Source organism: Ambystoma mexicanum, chromosome 2p (assembly GCF_040938575.1).
Source record: "Ambystoma mexicanum isolate Mex_15411 chromosome 2p, UKY_AmexF1_1, whole genome shotgun sequence".
NCBI classification, from domain to species: domain Eukaryota; kingdom Metazoa; phylum Chordata; class Amphibia; order Caudata; family Ambystomatidae; genus Ambystoma; species Ambystoma mexicanum.
In genome coordinates, this window is record NC_090923.1 from 1,288,970,750 (window position 1) to 1,288,991,631 (window position 20,882).

The window sequence follows — 20,882 nt, forward strand, 5'->3', positions numbered from 1 at the left end:
CAGCACCTCCTTTCAATGAAGGTAGTAAAAAGATTTTTCAGTCTCAGCAGGAAACGAGCAAACAGGTAGTGGACTGCAAAGACTGCTTCAACTCTGCAATCAACTCCGCCTCCCTTAGAGTTACATTTACCAACCAACTCTTTACAAGTAAGTAACTTTTAAACTCTTATTTTCCTTTCTACACAAAAGTCCCAATCCCTTAAAAATATTCCCTTATTCTTGGCGCATGAGTGTTCTCAATGGCAGAATGGGGGGTCACTAAGATCTAGTATCCAACAGGCAGTGTCAGGATAGGTTCTTAAGTAGCAAAAGTCAGAGTTCCTTAGGAAGACTGGACAAACAGGTGAGTACTTTACTTCTAGAGTTAGAAGAGGGTCCAGGGGCTTCGCAGAAGACACACTAGCAGGATTGTAGCAGTGGGACTGGGTGCACTGGATGAGAGGCCTCCCCATCACAGAAAACATCCCACAGCTACACAAAAATCCTAACAGGCTTAAGGTAAGTACATACCCAAGCCAAACAGTACCTCAGCATTGAAGAAGATTTTGCAGCAGGAGGACATCAGGATCTGCAGCCAAAAACCCGGTCAGTGGATTCCTTGTCGTGGTGACTGAAAACAAGACCTTAGAAGGAACTTTGCAGCAGGGATTGAGGGAGAAGGCTCTAGGCAAGGTTTTCCTCGCAGCTGAATGTGGTTTTGCGGATTTGGCGCCTTTTCAAGGAGCACAGAAGAAGACAGAAAATTGTGGTTGAATTCTCGTTGTTACAAAGGTCCAGCACTCTGTTGAGGGGACTTTTCAGAGAGATTTGTGTCTCTGGAGATCCACCAGGATGCCCACAAAGTTTCAGCAAGATTCGGAATTTGGAAGACGGTGCACCGCACAGTGGCTCGAGGTCCCATGGTATTGGTGTATTGCCGCAAGGCAAGATTGCAGCAATGCGTGGGATGACTCAGAATGCAGGATATCTTGAGTCTAGTGGGTCTCACCAGGCTCTGGGTCAGGGTCGTCATTTTCGAGGTCCCCAGGTCGATTGGAAGGAAGAGCTACAGCAGGCTCAGGTTACAAAGCAGGCTCTCCGGTCACAGTCACTGAAAATCGTCTCCGCCGTTTTTCCTTCATCATCCTCTTTGGTTTCAGTTCCAGTGGTCGACTTGTCTTCAGCTTCCAGGTTCGCAGTATTTATCAGGAATTACAACACAACTTCTGCATTCTCTCCCTGCATGTTAAAAAAAAGGGGCGGTCTGGTTGTCCAATCAGGACAGTCAACCCCCCACTGGGATTTGTCCCCATTCAGGCAAGGAGGAAGACAAAGGGTTGTGGGGTATTGTACTCCTCCCTGACTTCCTGCCCTCACAGACAGACTGTAGCCTTGGCGGGAGTCCAGGGGACTCCCCCCCCCGAAGATAAAAATCACACAAAGGAATTTCTCACCCTGGATGTCAGGGGAAGGAACAAGCAAGGACAAGAAACACTAACACTAAAATGGCGAAAAAAAGAAGACATCCCACGGTAAAGGTGCACCAAATTAATAAAAGATATCACTGCCACCAGCCATTCAAGGTAAGTTTGTCCCTGTAACATAATTGTTACAGTTTTAGTGTGAAAGGGGATACACTGGTGGGGTGCGCTGGTTTCACAAAATAAAATGTAAAAGGGATCCAAAGATCCTTTCTACCCTTGGAAACTGTAGTTCTCTCAAGGTTAGCAAAAGAAAGTTAAAAGGGGAGCCCCTAGTGCAACCCAGCAACAACAGCCACATATTGCCAATAAGTGGTTAAAGAGGATAATTTTAAAAAGACACTATGGAGAGTCAAACAAATGACACCCATAAAAAGAGTAAAAGATTCTGTGAGTGTGGAAAAAGGTTCCCACTCACTGAGGTATTAAGGACAAATATCCCACTAGTAAAGCAAAAGGTTCTGGGGTTGACCCAGGTCAAGAAGATCTACCAATTGTCATGTCAAAATAAAAGAGCCTGAATATCTTGAGGTTCAAAAGTAAAAGGGCGGGAGGCTCTAGCTTTCCAGTAGTTGTACCAACGCTATGGAACACTCTACCGACTCACATCAGAAATGAGCCTTCGCACCAGCGTTTGAAGAGTTTGATCAAAACATGGCTATTTGATCAAATCGACAAAAGTCTTTCCTTGTGCAACATTGTCCACTGTAGGTTGTATTATTTGACTGTGAGTGCATATCCTTATGTAACCTAATTTGTAACTAACTAAGCTTTCAAGTAACCAATGCCGTGATACCTCCTGGCTTGGGCGTGTAACAAATGTAATAAATAAAATAAATACAATAAAAATATACACAAAGAAAACTATTGCCAATCCTTACAACAAATTACAAAATTAGTGCGGTATAGGGTTTTCAATAAAGAAAAGAAGTGTTCCAACTAATAAATCAGGATGTGATTGGCAGGGGTCTCCCCTCCCCACGTTTACAGCACTGAAAGACTTTGGAGCACAGCACACCCTCGGGCTTTCTTAGCACAAGCCGACAGTTCCGTTCCAGCTGGCACAGCACACGCTCAAGCTTTCTCAGCACGAGCCGACAGTTCCGTTCCAGCTATCAGGTTCTTTGATTGTAAAGTCTCTTTTCAATAAAAGTCTCTTGCTCTCGAGGGCCTGATGTTTTCCACAACAAGCAAACGCAAAGTTCTGCTTCACGTATACTTTGGGGGACGGCTTTACCCCTGGATCCCCCTCTTCCGGGCGTAAACCCCTTACAAATCGTGTTCAACAAAACAAATGTAAAGTTCCTTTCCAAATGGACCTTTGGGGGTGTTGGCTTTCTAGCCCTGGATCGCCCTGCTTCGGGTTCGGACCCCTTTCGTACGTCACCCTCCCTCCTTCAGGTTCACTATGGCTTTTTCTTGGTTCACAATCTTAATATGTCTTTTCAAACAGTTCTACCCTTTCTGGATGATGCTGGCTTCACCCTTGGGTTCCCCTCTTCTGGGCTTAACCACCTCTTGAATATTAGCCTCCCTCCGCCGGGTTCACTCTGGCTTCTATTCCAAGAATAATCTTCTCTGTCATTTTACCATAATGTCTTTTCAACGATTCACTGTGAACCTCCCTTTCACGGGTTCACCTTTGTCAATACGAAAAGTTCCTTGAGGCATCAGGCTTCGCCCCTTCTTGTTGGCACCCCTTCTGCCGGGTTCACTCTTGCCAACTTTTAGAAAACAGTTCACTGTGAACTACCCTCTGCCGGGTTCACTCTCGTCAACACACTGTTCGGAGGGACTTTAGACTTTGCCCCTTTCCATCGGCATTCCTCTTTTGGGTTCACTCTTGCCAATTCTTGTCAACACACTGTTAATTAGCTAGTTTCACCGAGCAGGATTCATCTCCCTTTGCTTTTCATTATTCTGTCGGTCAAAGCCTTTCGACGATACAGAGGATTTTACAAGACCCCTGTATGGCCACTTTGACCTCTTCTCGCCTCTTCCGAAGGGCTTCTGGTACGTTAGTTTCTACCATCGGGCAATCGCCCAGAGTTTCCTGCTAGAGCACCCACGTGGTGCCGGCCTCCTCTGTTACTGGTTTTCCCCTTTCTCCATTAATCGTATCTTTAAACCTTTCAAAATTCAAATTAGCCGTTGGCTTCTTCTCATTCAACACAGTTTGGTTTCTTATCGAATCTCCCCTCGACTCACCGGCTGTGATGAACCGCTTGCCTTTCTTCTTCTTCGAGTCAAGGTTGGTACCATGGAGACCCGCTGCTCTCCCAGGCTTGGTTATCAGCGGAGGAGTGTTTCCTGTACCGTAGACATCTGCTGCAACACACGCTGGCTATTGTTCTCGGTTTTATAATTCCTTCTGCTGAGGTTTCACAGGCCTTGGTCGGAAAGGGCAAGGCCGCTTCTCTCCTTGTTACCATCTCGGTATGCGCCGCCTTTCTCCTCTTGAACTGCTGTGCTGAGTTAGCTCTCACGTCGTGCGGTCTGCCTTGCTCGTCCTGCGTTTCTGTGCTCCACCTTTTATCCCTGTGGGGAAGGGAAAGGGCTGTCAGGTGTGTGTGATTTTGGTCAATTACCTGACCCTTGTGTTGGGACATGTCAGGTAAATGGCTCTGGTGTTAGTCCATTGCCTTTCGTGGTGTGCGAAAGTGTTCGTGTTGGAAAGGTGCTTAGAGAGGTTGAGTGTCCTATGTAGTGGGGTACGAAAGAGGGGTTAAAAGAAGGGGAATACCGCATGTTACCCGTCTGTGTTCCCGTTCCACTCCCCATCCAGGTTATCCTCCCTTACTGGTCCACCCCCAGGAACTGGTTCCAATAGTGATGGCTGTGTCCTGGCCACCTGGATGACAGATCCCGGGGGTCTAGTTCGGGAGACACCTTCAGGTTTCTCACAGACACTAGGTTAATCCTGTAGCACTGTCCAAAAATACTCACAGGTTGAAATACCCCAAAAGATGCTAAGTAGTTGTAAGCCAGTAACACACTCACACACACAGGGGCAAGCAGAACTAGCAACAATATTAGAAAAGATACACATAGGGCCTCATTACACGTTGTGCGGTAATGGAATACCGGTACCGGTAAAGTTTTACCGGTACCGTTAATTCCCTAAGCCAATCACGACCCGGACCCACCGCTATCTGCTCACCCGTTAATTACGGTGCCACTAATAGCGGCAAGGGCGCGGGCGCGCAACCCCCAGGCCGGAATTAGCGCCATGGCGCTAATACCAGGCCATCACAAGCCATGCGGACATGGTATTAGCGGCATGCAAAACACCCAAAAACCCCTTACCGGCATGGCGCTAATAACGGCATCCAAAAGCACCCGTTAAGAGACCTGAGCAGTGTACCCATCAACTACAGGTGGACACAATCAGCACAGGTGCATGCAATGGAGACAGGCAGCACAAAAGAGCACACCACACCCCCACCCACACCCCTTCCCACACCAAGATGGCCCCAATAGCAGCAGCATGACATGACAGCCTTGACTACATGATAGCAGTGCAGCACCAACAACAACAGGCCACACCAGAGGTGACCCGTAACAGGTACCCATTCCTCACACCATACAGGCAATGCCAGCGATCCACTGAGGAGGTGGCTCCCAACCCCTGTACGGAACCCACAGAACCAGCATGAAGAGGACAACAATATTGCACATCCCCGTACCTGCGTCGTGATAGAGCTGGCAGTCAGACTTCCAATGACAGTGCTCCGCTGCCTAAGGAGCCTGTGTGAGGCACTCCTGTACAGCCGTGTCAAAGTGGCAAAGATAACCAAGCCATGTGTAGAGCACCAAAAATGTGCAAATGATGGAATGTGCCAATGCCACCTGAAATTGACATGCAACCACCAGAAGAGCATGATGGGGATGTGGATGAGTACGGGTGGAATGCCCCGGCAGGACATGCAAGAGGCAATGCCAAGAGGGCACAACGATGTGCGTCAGCATCTGATTCTGAAATCCCATCAGGCACAAAGGTGAAAAAGCATGGACGGAGATGGATATTGTTGCCCTGGTGCATGTTTGGAGTACCATAAAGGACCCTGTCCGAGATAAATGACACATACGCAATGATGGAGACCACGCTTGGGTTTCGACTTCAGAACAACTGTGAATTGAACAGAATGTGATAATAAATGCAACACCCCCAAACACCCAAATGCACCCTTACCCACCTCCCCCCCAAACACCCAAATGCACCCTTACCCCCCTCCCCCCCAAACACCCAAATGCACCCTTACCCCCCTCCCCCCAAACACCCAAATGCACCCTTACCCCCCTCCCCCCCAAACACCCAAATGCACCCTTACCCCCTTCCCCCCCAAAACACCCAGGTGAGTCTCATGGTGTCTATAATGTTTCCTGCACCACATGTGCCACCTGGTCCTTGGTGGAGCTAAGCATCAGGGCCCCCACCGACATCGGGTTGCTGTGATGCGGGGCGCCTCAGGTTGCGCAGTGAGCGGCGCAGGGGGCTGGTCTGCTGGGAACTTGCTGAGGAGGAGGTTCCCGGTCGATCCTGTGTTGGGGGTTGGTGATGCTGCTCCATGATGTCCCCAACACGTAGAATGGCCTGGCGGAGTTGGCCCATCTCCTGGCATATCCTGTCAGTGCAGGCCTCCATGGCCTCCTTTGTTTGTCCAGCATATTTTTGGAGGTCATCCCTTAGACGGACTGTCTCGGACACATGCTGGGCGACCAGCGCAGCCATGTCTTCCTGCCTCCGGCTGATGGTTGCAAGGTCTTCCAGGGTGGTAGATGCCGCTGGGCTGGACGGTGCGCCCTGGTCCATGCACCCGGCATCCGATGAGGACAGCTGAGGGCTCCATGCACCTTCTACAGTGAGGGTGTCATGTGCTCCCTGGGTAGCAGATCCGGACGTTGCCCTCGGACTCCCCTCAATGGACCATGTTGGGCTGGGGTCATGGATGAGTTGTAGGACGTCGATTGCGTCCTCCTCGTCACTGGCCGGTGCGGTGGCTGCTGCCTCCCCAGTGGAGCTGGTGGCTGCGGAGTGCGTGCCCTCCGTGCTCATCTCAGCAGTGATGGGGCACACTTGCGTGGGTTCGGCTACAACAGGAGCCGTGCCCTCAGGCTGTGATGCAATGGTGCTCCTGCTGCCCTTGGCCCTCTGCAGATGGACTGTCCTCCCACTTCCACTGGAGGTGGTGGCGGTGTCACCCCTCTCATGCATTCTGGCTTTTTTGGCTGCTGGGGGAGTGCGTGCTGCGGTGCTTGTCTCTCCAGTGTCCGTCGGTGATCCTGTGGAGGACATGAATAGGGTACATCATCGTTAATGGGTCTAGGTGCCTCATGCAGAATGTTCACGTCATGCTGCTCTATGCATTGGGGCCTATTCATCAGTGATTCTTGTCATGGGGATGTCGGGTTGGTCATGCATAGATGGGTCAGAATTGCACGTGTTTATGGTGATTCATGCATGTATGTGTGTGGCAGGACCAATGGCCTGGTCATCGACACGTGTTTGGGGTACCCCCTCACCCTTCACTGTGCATTGTTTGACGTATTCACTCACCTCCATCAGATGAGATGGCCACACCATGCTCCATGTCTCCGACCCCCTCTATGGCTTCGACTCCGATGGTGGAGGCACATGTCTCCTCCCACTCCTTCATCTTCAGAGGTGATTCTGCGCCTCCTCCTGTGGCCATTGCAAGGTTGCGGTTGACTGAAAGGATATTCCGCACACGTAGCCGGAGGTCGTCCCACCTCTTGCGGCAGTCCTTCACGCTGCGGGTGGTAGTGCCCACTGCACTTACTTTGCGGGCTACTTCGTCCCAGATGTCCTTTTTCTTGATGATCGCCGCCCGGCGCATATCATTGGCGAATACGACCTCCGCATTGGCTGCAAGTGTGCTAGTCAGCATAATGAGCTCCTCTGGTGTGAATTTCTCTTTCCGCTGTCGGTCAGAGGATTTTTTCGGGGCCTTTGACATCTTCAGGCAGTCCTGGATGGTTTTTGGTCAGAGTTCTCCGGTAAGATGTCCTGGATGCAGAGGATGGCACTGGATTGTGTTTTTAAAGATGGCCGCCGTTCTCTTTCCCGTTCCTGTGCGATGACGCTATTTCCGGTTCCGCTTTTTGACAGTGTCCGCTAATAGCGGTGACCGCTATTAGCATGTTGCGTGAGGGAGGAGGTGCTATCAGCACTGTGGTCGAGGCCGGTAATGGGCATTTTGTGGACTTTTGCGGCATGGCGGTAATGACATTTACGGCATGGCGCTATGCTCGTGTCTGCGAACTCGTAATGGGCCGCTATTAGCGGTCTTTAGCGAGGGCGGACATGCTAATAGCGCCATGCCGTAAAATTCCGATTTTTACCGCACAACGTGTAATGAAGCCCATAGACTCTGCTCACTGTAATGCATGGCCGGCACACGTTGTAATCGGGCAGTTGTCTGCAGCATTTGCATATGGGAAGACAGCAAGCGGCAGCTAAGAATATTTGTGATAGTTGCCTGCTCGGTGCATGGCTGGCAGTGGAGTATGTATGGAAGATGACAGAACAATCACTTAACACGTCAGCCCATCGTGCTGCAGCACTGGACATCCCACAAGTCATCACATAAGAAAATTGTAGTTCCATACCAGCAAGACCAATACGCAAGTACCATACCAAAATGCACACAGGTTCATCATATTATGAAAATGAAGCCCCACTTACCGCCTTAGCTTGGATATTAAAGGGGGAGAAACAGTGGTGCAGGTATTTGGTGAAGGAGCATAAGCACATTTAAAGGTGACTAGACAAGAGAAAGAGAGTAGGAAGTTGGATACTGCAAGCAGTTGAAAAGAGAGAAGGGTGAAAGAAGTGGAAAGGAAAAGGGAAGGACTATCCTTAAAGGAAGAGATAGTGGACAAGGACCATCAGTAAGTGGAAGGAGGATGGTGAAAAGAGTGGAGAGGAAGACCATCAATGAGAGGAAAGAGGTTGGTGGAAGGATTGGAGACGTAGATCATCATTGAGAGGAAGCAAGAGGGTGACAGGAGTGGAGAGGAGGAAAGAAGGAACATCATAGCAAAGAGGGTGGAGGAAAGCCAGCGAAAGGAGGTTGGAGAAAGACGTCTAGAGGAAGAGAGAGAGGTGAGCCCCAAAACTGAAGCAGGTGTGCCTGGGATAGTTGGAGGAATGTAGCATTGAGGAGGAGCAGCAGAACCATGAGGATAGTGAGGAAATAGCAGAGTTTCCTTTAGACACAAGCACGTGGTGAGACATTAAGGGAAGTGAGAGGGTGCTACTGGAGCGTAGTGTCAGGATGCTGGGACAAGGAGGGGGCACTAGCACAAGCACCCAATCTCTTCAGTTGCCTACTTTGCCTAGCTCTCGCTGCAAGATGTGGGCCTTGACGCTACCAACTGCCTAAGGCCCTGTTTCCCCGTTGACCACAAAGGAGGCTTCCTCAATGGCAGTTGAATACCCACAAGCAAAATATCTCACAGATCCCAGATAGGAAGTAGTACCAGACACTTAAAATTTGCAAAAATGACAGGAAGATCAAAAAAGAAGTGTGGTGGGCACTTCAACCCAGAGAGAGACCTTTTATTTGATATTATTTGTAATCTGTTTCTTTAAGTTGTCCCAAAGTGTAACCGTCCTCTATGAAAATGCAAGTAATTTGAACATATTGTTGTCCGTCCTGGTGATGGATCCCGGTACATACTGTGACAGGAAACAGATTAAAAGGGAGTTGCATTCATCAGCATGCTTTTTCTCAAATGCCTCTCTAACAAAACACACAAAAATCCAGCAAAAATACAAGGGGTCTCACACAATTGAGAAAAAGGCACTTTGTGCCCCAACATTGTGCATGCCTCAAAAACTGATAACCGGGCTAGATTGCAACTGGGTATTGAGCATGCACCTGCATCTGTATAATATTTAAAAATGCCTAATTTCACTGAGCTTTTCTGCTTCTTTTTTCACAGGACACAAAGGAAAATAATATAAAAGGGTTCAATTATTTGCTGATGGCTGCTGAAGCTGGAGACCGACCCTCGATGATTCATGTAGCAAGAGCATTTGATACAGGCTATAACCTTGGCCCAGACAGGTATGTTATCCTCCTAATATTTACAAGTTGAGTATCACTAAACTCATAGAAACACACATTTTTGTAACAGGTTTTAGAAGTAGGTGGTAACTAGCATAAAGTCATATATAAAAACATGCTATTATTAGTGTTTATATTCTCCTATATGTCAACCAAATAATGAACTGGAAAATAAACATTTACATTTTTGGTCATAGAATGTCTGTCGTATAGTGACAATTTCATTTCACCATGTTTTAAACAGAGAACAGAACTGGAAGGAGGCTCTGTATTGGTATGACACTGCCCTTAACATGACAGATTATGATGAAGGCGGAGAATATGATGGAACGCAGGATGAGCCAAAGTACCTACTTTTGTCTCGAGAGGCCGAGATGCTAATGACTGGAGGATTCAGCCTAGAAAATGATCCTCAGAGATCAGGTACAGTTATGTGCACACCTTAAGTGAGCGATTGTCAATGCATTTAAATTAAAAAGGTTAAAGTTGTTTCAAGAACACGTCCACTGACTACCAGTGGTAGTTGGAGGAATTGGAAATAGGTGGGGTGTTGACCTTACCTTATACTGAAGCAGACAAAAAAGGATGATTGACTGGGGTCAGCAAGAAAATGTTGAAAATAAAGGGTCTCCTTCAACGGGAAGGAAATGGATCAAAGCCATAGGATTTGCAAATACTTCTGAAGTGGGTATCCTTAGATATTCCAAAACTTTAGATGCCAGGTCTGCAACAACACATGTCTACAAAGATATTTATGAGTGTTAGGGCGAATTTTCATTTTAGTGGTTAATTCCTCCCACCTTAGAGACCCCGAGCCCTTTTGCTGAACTGTGGGACTTTGTGTTTTCTGTGTTTCCTTTTGACTTTGGAGTCTGACAAACTCCATAGGCATCATCTTAACATTGTGACACACAGCACCTTCAGTGCAGTGCCATAGGGAAGTCTCTAGATTTCCCAAAGGTTTAAATACCTTCTCTTGGTGAAACTACTGTTTCCAAGAGCAGTGAAGTGAAATTGACTTTACTTACATTGTGTAACTTTCTAGACCCAGCACATACTATCTTGGAGAAAGAAATCCAAAGGTTGAGCCAGGAAAAAGCCACTTACACAGGCAGTTGCTCTGGCCTCCTTATTTTTGTTTCAGTTTTCTTAAGTGGTAAGGCAAGTTAGTTGGTTAGGTTTTAGACAAGGACTATGTTTTTTGGGGACATTTGACACTATTATTTTTAGTTTGTTAGGCAGGGAACCACCCTCATAGGGCCAGATAGGTGTTTTTTATTTTAAAAAACATTCTTAACCTAACACAGTCCTTCTTTTGGTCCTTTTGGTTCACCAGAGGACATTTCTATTACAAATTGTGTTAATGAAAAAGGGTCTTAGACTTAGATTTGCTGTTTTGTCTAGAAATGTGTATGCATTGGATACTGCTTATTGTCTCAGTCCTCCTGCTGGCAGGCTACCGTCTTGGCAGCCTATAGTCAGGCTTGTAGGATTCTCCCAACCCTGACCATTACAGCCTGTGTTGGTTCCACGATTGTACCAGGTCTTTGTTCCTCCCAACCATTTTGTTTTGCTCTGGACCAGGCTTTCTTTTTACGCATAGCCGGGGAATGCTTGGAAAGGTCTGAGGGTGAGCATTAGGCACATTCTGTTGTACTGCCATTCATTAGAGAAGGGATACCTGGCCACTATTTCGATCCTTAAGGCAACCCTTCAAGGGGGCTTGTTCTTTTCCGTGAAAGTCTGCGGGCGGGTGCCGTTCCACCCAGCAAGTCAGACCTGCTTGGCGGGAGCGCACCTGCCATGCAGACTTGTACTTTGCCTACCCCAGCACCGTTGTTTCCAGACTGGCAAAGTTGTAATGAGGGCCAAACTCACTTTTACTCTTTGATTTGTCCATTCTGTCTGGTGGAAATGCAAATGCTGCCTGCAAATATGCCTTGCAGTTGGCTTTTACAATGGGTTCTTATGGGATCTGCATGGTCTTGACCAGATGCAAAACCGAAGCGCATCCCATAGTAATCCATTTGTTGTACGCCTGCTTGGAAATCATTTGCAAGTGTTCAACCAAGCGCACTCAGCAGACGGAGGAGGTGACCCAGGTGGAAATCTAATCTCGAGATCCGTGCCTCTCCTCTATCTCGTCAGTGCTGCATAATGAGGCAGCACTTTAAATGGAGGCGTAAAAGCATTTGTGTGCCTTTATTTAACAAACCACCTCATTTAAAATGAAGCTGTTAGTAGTAATTTGGGGCACTAATGCAATTTTGTATGCCCTACTCCCAGCCATTTTGTTTTGTGGCATTTGTTTGTGGGTGCCATGAGACAGGACAACAATGGCAGTTTTACTGATGTAGGTTTATCCTGAGCTCACAAAGGCACCCTTGGTTGTGGTTTAAACTGTAAGAGTGATTGAAAGTCCTCCAAACTTTCTAAACTACAACCAATAAGGTCCGGCCTAATTAGCTAACTGGGAAAAGCTTTGTGTACTCCATGGAATGTGATTGGTGGGCTGCCCTTGGCACTGGGTGAATGTTACCTGTGGGAGCACTGTGCATCCTACAGATTTGTACCTGATACTTAAGTGAAGACTACTTTGAGGAGGGTCTGCCGAGGACCACAGTTTGGACATACTGGTTGGACCCTGGCTCCTTTTCCGGTGCATTCTGCTTCTGCCTACTGTTGGAATCCCATCCAGGGCTCTTCCTTTGCTTATTACCTTCCACCTAGTTGGCTGGGCTGGTTGTCCTTGCCTGTAGTTCCTAGCCCCCTGTAACCTCCTTCAGGCCTAAAGTGAGGGGTCCATGTGGTCTCTTGGCCCTGAAATCCGACTAGCTTGCTACTTCTCTGCCTCAGCCCCGCTATTTGCCTCCAGTGGGATGTATGTGCTTCCACGAACCACGCCTCCCTGAATCTCCCATCCGTCGAATCCTGTCCACCAAATCCCACCCACTGAACGCCTCTCCCATGGTCCCACCCGCTGAATGTCTTTTTGTCGACCCACCCCTTTCCCTAATGGGGATTTCGGCACGCTTACCTTACTTCCTTGTGCCCTCTCTCAACAGTGCACATCCCCCTGCTCACCCGATTCCCCCTGCCCACTAACCCCCCACTTCCCTCTCCTAGACTGCCTTACCTGTTTGCCCTAACTGCACTGCACTCCACATCCTTTCTCTGTGCAGAAACGCTTTTGCTGGCCCTGTATTCGCTGCTCTGAGCAGTGAGTGGTCCGTGGGTTCGGTTTCCCATGCTTGACGAAGATGGATTCAGTAAATACATCTTCGCCAAACATAGTTCAAACCCTCCAGCCATTGGCTATTATGTGTGACAATTTCCTTGCTGTCTGGCTGTACCCTCTTGCTTCCCTGGGCTGACATGTGACCCTTGCTGGATCTTGCAATTCTTCTCGTGCTACTGGTGCTTCTGTCCTGTTTTTCACCCTCCGTCCTGGCACCTTGTTCATCATGTTTGCCTCATCTGGATGTGGGCCGGGTCGTGTGTCTAACCAGAAACGTCAAGCAGCTGCTAACCAGACCGAACCGTAATAGGAAAACCTACCCATGCACCCAGCGATCCTGAGCCGTTTTGGAAGCAGGGGGATCTGGGTCTGAGAGCATATAGGTTTTGAAGGCCCTCAACCGAGGTTTGTACGGCCAAAGTATAGGCTTTAGACTTGCATTAAAATCAGGTCTTCCTGGCTTGCTGGTTCTTGAACCCTCTGCTGGAACTCTACTTTGGTGCACCTTGAGCTCCCGTCCTAGCTGGGTTCCGCTCCTGCTGCACCTTTGCAGCTAAAAGCAGTACTTACTTAACTTGTCTTCATAGCCACGGCAGGCCTATTGGATTTGTCCCTTTGGTTGCTGTGGGAGAAACTGTGTAAACCCCTAAAAAGTGGCTTTATAAAGTACTTATCTGACTCAGACATTTCCTAATCCCCCATGAGGTACTGGAATTTCTGGAACCGAACATGTTGCAGTGATTGCTTCAATACATTGTGGTGTAGTAAATCACTGCAGTTCACTCTTTCCCAAATGATATAGGGCCTAATTTGCACAGCATTTTCCAATGGGGGTTTGACATTACAAAACGCTTCTGTGAATTAGGCCTATAATGTTACTACTGTAACTGGTTGTGATTAATTTGTTGCAAATTTCAGGTGTTACTGGGCCTAGTAATTTGAATCAAATTTTCTATACTGTTTATGGCCTCTTCGACCAGTTTCCTATACCTTTTCCTCCCCCTTTTAAGCCTAGTACTTCCCTGCTAGGGTAGTTCACTATACTGGGTTTCCTGCAGGGAGGAGGAATTTATGCCATAACCTGTGCTGTTCCTACATGCTTGCTTTGTTGATATATAAAGTACTAGTTTGATTGTTTTTGTAAACGATTCTAATGCGATACTAAATCAGTGGTATTTATATGTTTACAGTGTATTTTGTGTGTGGTTTATTTTAATGTGCATGTGTATGGGATGAATTATACTTTGGACCAGTGTAGCCTGTCTAAAAGTGAAGCATGACTTCTCTGCTACATTATCCGCTGATCTGTAGATAGATTGATCTATGGCACCTTGTACTCCCAGTAAGGATAGGCCTCTTCACACCCCTCGCCGGAGGTAACACTCACCATTAAGGTGATCTTCCTGGTGGCCATCACTTCTGCTAGGCAGGTGAGTGAGCTCTATGCTGTGTCAAAACGCTACGGCGTCTTCTCTAAGGGGAAAGTGACCTTCCTTTCCATGGCCATGTCGGATTGTAAATCTAAGGAGGATAAATGGTATCACGAGCTGGATCGCAAGAGGGCACTCAGCTGAGGTGGTTCTACGAGCTGGATCGCAAGAGGGCACTCAGCTGAGGTGGTTCTTGCATGAGGGACATCAGGAAAGATGGCCAGCTCTTTGTTGGTTGCGATGGGGACCATGCAGGCAGGCCTGTAACTAAATCCTGTCCAGGTGGATTGTCCTCTGCATTTCGGAGTGCTGGGATCTGTCCTGAAAGGAAGTACCTGAAGGGCTTAGGATATTGCAGAGTGGTGTCTTTATTTTGGCAGTCTGTCAAGCTGCTGCGTGGCTTAATTGCACACGTTTGCCGTACACTACTGACTGGGTTGCTTATTGGGTTAGAACAGTTTCTTGGTGTGTGTAGTTGTTTCTTGTTCTCCTACCTCCATCAAGTCCTGTACTACTTTGAGAGTCTCTCTCTAAGAGGAGGAATCTGTTAGAAGAACATATCATATCACCTCTTGGTAAAAGTGTATTCTGATAGGCCAGTCCTTCCTCCTTTAGATTCCTAATAATCCTCTCAGCAGCCCCCTCACAACAGACAGCTTAACCACCTCTTGCTGTTTTGCGGCCCCATAGCTGCTGAGTGCTATGGAAAAAGGCAGAACTGAGGTTATGGGGGTGCTGCTTTCTCCATATATTTTGCCCCCAATGTTAAGTCCGGTGTCTTGGGTGTCCCCCACAGCGCCGAAGTCAGCGCACGCAAAGCTGCACTGCACTGTCTGGTGGCTGAAAAAGATGAGGATGCTGTGGAAGGAACGACCGATTTGTTCTTCAGACACTTTCAATTAAGGGCTTGAGGCAGATATCACTCAGGATAACTAGCTTAATGGGGGGTAAAGGTAGAAAGCGTGCAGAAATTGGTCCTTGGCAGTGTGTAGACCATTAATAAGATGCAGCTTTTGCAGAGAACTTCGGATACTGCATCACAATCAGATAGCATTATTTAGTACACAACAATGTTTTACATTTGCTGACAGTGACTAAAAAGGAGTGTCTAGTGCACTGTGCATGAATATTGGGGTACGGTCTTGTTTGCGTGCATTGGGTTCTGCTCCTGCAGAATTGGAAGCCGGTTTCTTTCTGACCTTTTCAAGATGCAAAATCATCAGATCGCATATGAACCTAGATCTCTGATGGCATTATCTATTCATTAGCCTCCCATGTCAGTGGTTCGAAAGCTGGTACACCGAGACACAACAGGCACCCCTGCGTGCATTGTAAAATGGTCAGATAGCTGCAGAGAGTGTACGTGGACGAGCCGAAACAGTTTGAATCTAGAGATGCGTTTAAGAATAAAATGTTTGCTTGGTTCAACCAAAAATTGGGTCCCAACTGCGTCAGAACTCAGGACCTGAAAGTCCTCCGACGACTACAGGTTAATAATTGGTGTACAGCGGACAATACAGACTGTATTATTATTGGATGTGGTTCCAGTAGTCTGTCTGTCTTTTTTAACAGAATCACACTTTTATAGGATATGCCCTCGCCCTCTAAGCTTAGAATTGTTTTGAACTTATTTTTTGGTCCCGTATGTTTTTTTATTCAAAATTGTGTTCTTATCTGTTTTTTTTTTAACTTCAATTTGCTTATGTGTTTTTGATTATTGTGTGCTGTTTTTTGGCTTATTGATTTCTGTATTTTGTTTGTTTTTGTCCAGCCCTCATGCCTCAGGGTCTATGGTGCGCGGTATAAAAATAAAATCAAAATCACTGACTGCCCTTTCCCATTGCTCCCGGCAGGGGACCTGTACACAGAGGCGGCCGAGGCGGCCATGGAAGCAATGAAAGGCCGGCTGGCCAATCAGTTCTACCAGAAAGCAGAGGAAGCGTGGGCAATGATGGAGGAGTAGCACTCTCACACCCTAAAATAGACTCTTATGTAGGATGCAAAGATAAAAGGTGTATTTTTATGTGTTGTATAACACGTTTGTGTTACCTTGTTAATATGTGAATTTTTTAACTCTGGTTTACGTTGAAAATACACGTATACAAATGCACATTGTGTGTTTATAAACGGTAGTGGGTGGGCTGGGGGGGCGGTTAAGGTGGTACGATATATTTTTTTGCACATGACCTGATAATGCATGTGAAAGCTGCAATATCTACTAACTTGACATTTTATATTTCCAGTCAGATCGCAGAAGCCTGTTTTTGCTGTGTCACAACTTCGAAATGGTATTGTAGTTTTACTTTGAAGCAGTGAATCATTGCGTGTGATTCCCATTTTACTGGAGAAACGACATGTATTTCCACCGCTAGCACTTTATGAGCTGGACGATCGTAAGCAGGGCCGGGCTTAGCGGCAGCAGCGGCCTGGACGAATTGGCACCCCCCTCCCTGCGCGCCCCTGGTCAACAGGGGGAGGGCTGGAAGGGGGAGCAGGGGCGCCACATTACTTTTCAAACTCTCCACCTCGGCGCCTGGCAGAGAGTTAATCACTGAAATAGGGCGCTCATGCTAATGCATAAGCGCCCTTTTCCAATGAAAACCACCTTGCTCCCGCATCGGAGCGGGGATGTAATCTGCATCAGCACCCTATTGTTATTAAATGTGGCCCGCGGGCGCATTTAATAACAAACGGGCGTCTGCCGCGCCTTCTCCCACTACGCCAGCTCGGGGGAGCCCTTGAAACACTCCCCTGAACTGGCGAGGCAGGGGGCTAAGGGCGCCCTGGGGGTCATGGCGCCCTGGGCGGTCGCCCCAGGCTGGCCTGCCCCAAGGCCAGCCCTGATTGGTCAACTGGGATATTGTTTAGTGTTCTGTAGCCATAGCTGCCAAATGGCTCCATGTCATGTTGATGCTGTCAGCAAGCCCAGGACCGTAATGGGGAAAACAGTACTTCAAGTTCCAGAATGCACATGCCGTTGGCTGAAAGGTTAGGAATAACAGAAGGTGGCTCATGTCAATTGAGGACACTCTGCGGCTATGACAAGTAGACAGGGACCACAAAATGCACTTAAAATAAATATGTTTATGATTGGACATTAGACTACCGTATAACTGTACCAACGTAGCAACTCATTGCATAATTGAGTGGTACCTTAAACGGTGCCTTCACTTATTAGCATTCGCTAGCATCTGATATTGGTCAGAACCTCTCAATATTGTATGCTGGTCTTAATGAAAACAAAGAAGTATATGTTTTCCTCAGTTAAACGAATTGCTGTAGTACAGGTCATGTTACTGGACCTAAACACAAGTGTGTAGAGGCTTAAAAAGTTTCTGAACGCATGATGTAAGGTACATCTGTACCTCACATTGCCACGGGCCTGTGCGTGGATGCACGGCTATGGTAACTAAAAAATGGTGTCAGAATATGCAGAAATCCTAGCTTGGAGTTTCTTCTAGATTTGCACAGGGGGGCGTGGATAAGATAGACTGTTAAAGGGACAGACAAGGTAAAAAAAAGATTTCCAATAAAATCAGGCTTCTTTTGCTGTCCAACCAAGCAAACATTTTGTATTAATTTCCTGTGGCCAGCGGCATCATTTCACCAAAATCAAAGGGGGGCCAGAGCACAGGAGCAAATAAGGAGGTACCAATGAGCATCTCAGATTTGCAACTTCTCACTTATGCCCGATTCTCAACGCCTAAATCTGGAGCAAATCTGAGGCTGTGTGGAGCTCCTCCGAAATGCTCTCGGGCAAATCATTGTGATTCTCATCTGCTCTTAAACATTTCAAGGGTGCTCCAGGCATCTCCAGATATCCTCCCGTTGGTAATCTTTGGCGATCAGATATTAGGTTGTTGATGCACATCTCAGAGGCTCGCTGGCACCTCTTGATTTGCTCCACTGCAAATCGCTGTGAATCAGGTCCACAATAAATGAGCACGAGTTTGCTGCATGCCCGAAGCCTGAAAATGGCAGTCGTCCAGTAGACATCAGCTCTTATTTGAAAGGTTTCAGGATTACACTCTTTGCAAGTAAGTGGATGAATCCTGGGTCACCTGGAATTAGCGATGGGAGTGTTGCAGTTTATTTGCTAAGTGAATAACTCTAATGTTTACACGCATGTTTAATGAGATGTTTAGTACTCATCAGATCAGTCAAACAAAAACATTAGAATTAGGGATTTGAGTTTGACTTTCCTTTATTGCTTCCTTAGTGACTTTAAACAGGAGCAGCAGCTACTTTGACACTATTCCCTGAGACTGTTCATTCAGCCTGTGTGGAAAGTAATACATTCCACCCTCCATGGCCATTATTATTACTGTACTTACAGCGCTAATATCTCAGAGCTTCCAGGCAACAGATTTGTATCCCTTGTTCAAAATCGTGCTCATTGCTACTGCGGTAGAGTGCAAGCTGAGCTTCCTTTTCAGCAGATCAGATAACTCCACAAGTTTGCTGCAGAGACCTGTGTTCAACCTCCAGGCCACACGTTTCAATCCAAGAAGGGCAGGCGCAGCCTTCCATTGTTGAGCACCTTTCACTAGCACCAAGGGACAATTTAGTTGGTATCAGTGCTTTAGATGGGAGGAGAAATCCATGTCGGGGCTCAAGCTGGTGGGCCAAAGTATTTGACTGAGGAGAGGGGATGGAGGAGGGCGAAGAGAGCAGAGGAAGATAAGAGGTGGCAGAGGTTTTTTGGGCATGGTTAATAGGAGAGGCAGGCGCAATTATAGCATTCATTTTGCTGCACCCACCTCTCCTTATGTTTCTTAGTCTGCTGCTCTGACCCCTGAAGGCAGCCCTTTCAGCATGCACATCTCCTTTCAGAGATGGTTGCCTTGTATTGTGAATGGGCTTCTGCAGTGTGCAGCAAAATGAATGTTAGCAATGTGCCCGCCGCTCCCACTGACCTCTTCTGTGCTTTGTACTGCCTTTGAAAGAGGTCAGTGGGAGAGGCGGGCGCATTGCTAGCATTCATTTTATTGCACCCTTTGTTTCTTAATTTGCAGCGCTGATCACTGCAGGCAGCCTTTTCACTGCAGGCAGTGAAAGGGCTGCCTGCAGGGGGTCGGCACTAGTGGGGAGAGCCACAGCTTTGGGGTGTTTGTTGTAGACTGTCAGGGCTCAGCCCTGCCTAACCCCTGCCCACTGAAAGCCCTGGATGGTAGTGATGATTTCAGGGATCCAACCCTATTATTCGCCTGTAAAAAGCGCTCCATGAACACACAATCTCACAGAAGGAGAGATGCTCTTTAAGGATTGGCTCTTATGTGCTTGGGTGGATTTCACTTATCTGAAGCGCTAGGCTGCGAGGTGGTCATTAAGACGTCATCACTTCATTTTTTGGACCGTATGCTGGCTTCAAGGTCAATTCTTCTATATCAATTTGGCAGCTTTAATACTGTGACTCAGTGTTTACACCTTTTTGGCTCATCAGAGTATATAATTAGTACTGTTTCTGTGATTTTCCTCCTAAAACAATAGGTAATAGACAAGTATAGGTTTTAGGATGTCACCAGATTGATTCAAAATGAAGCTAACTATGTTTATAAAATAAACGCAATCTATTTTATGTATTTATTCGAGAAAAGTGGACTGATGCTTTATATTCTACAAGAGCATGATTCTTTGATATGCTGAATGCTCAAAGAATCTGTTGGGGGAGAATGCAAAAATATATGATGTAAATGTGGAAAATGCTCTACGAATGTTTTTGTATCATGTGTTTTTGCCGTTTTACCTCCCGGTTCGTCTTGCTTGTTCAAATAAAGATGTTCCTTCTCTCATTTACTGGTGGAACGTGCTTGCTTCTTTTATATGTTTTGTAATAAGGTTATTGTCCTTTAGGCTGTTCGGTGTGTTGCACTGTGGCACTCTTGAATGAGCACGTGCAGAGTGACTACAGTCGGCGCTCGATGAATTGGAACAAAGAACCTGACTTCCTCCCATTGGCTCGAGCCATTCAAGCATGAGCATGTGATGTATTCCACCTTGCAACCTAAGTGGGCTGGATGGATGATTTCAGGAGGGAACAGCCATACCTTGCTGACAAGAGTAGTTTCCACTATGTTCACACAGCTCATTGTATCAGCCATTACAAGGAGCTGATATTAAGTGTCCATGGATTCCTAAAGATTGCCAAAAAATCTCCTCTTTGGCATTTAGAGAAACAGCTCTCAAACATGAGGGAGGACCTGTGTGGCAAGTCAATAACCTCTCTTGGTCTGTTAGGATGATGTTCAAGAGAATGATGATGATGATGGTGTCACTGTCTATCTCTTCCTCTTGTTGAGGGTTTTTCTAGGACTGTTTTGCACTCATTCATCCAGCCTTCTTCACTTACCAAATTTGGCAACTTCTACCATGCTGTGATCAACCAGACACTGCACTAGGAAAAAAGAGAACACTGAGCGGGATCGTGGGCAAAGCAAAGGAGATTCACCCTCTAAGATAGCTCAACAAGATAAGTGCATGATCTTGATATTTCTGTTCAGTCTGCATGGTTGAGGTTCCAGTCTTGTCATCCCTCCATTATTCCTAAATCGACAAACTGAGTTCATTTAAATTGAGGAACAAAAACACCTATTTTACACTGCATAATAGTGGGAGGAATGTGGCATAAGGAGCTACGTTAAAAAAATTGAATCATTTATTT

At 46.9% G+C, this 20,882-nt stretch overlaps 1 protein-coding gene across 6 annotated transcripts in view; it reads left to right on the plus strand.

The window, feature by feature from the left end:
• The window catches only part of EEF2K (eukaryotic elongation factor 2 kinase), a 347,873-nt gene extending 331,559 nt beyond the window's left edge, over positions 1–16,314 (plus strand). For all 6 annotated transcript variants that reach the window (XM_069645609.1, XM_069645607.1, XM_069645606.1 and 3 more), the window contains 3 exons: positions 9,429–9,553; positions 9,798–9,976; positions 16,075–16,314. In XM_069645609.1, the coding sequence (XP_069501710.1) occupies positions 9,429–9,553; positions 9,798–9,976; positions 16,075–16,184 (414 nt within the window). In that variant the 3' untranslated portion in view covers positions 16,185–16,314. The remainder of the gene's footprint in view (positions 1–9,428; positions 9,554–9,797; positions 9,977–16,074) is intronic.
• The last annotated feature ends 4,568 nt before the right edge of the window (positions 16,315–20,882 follow it).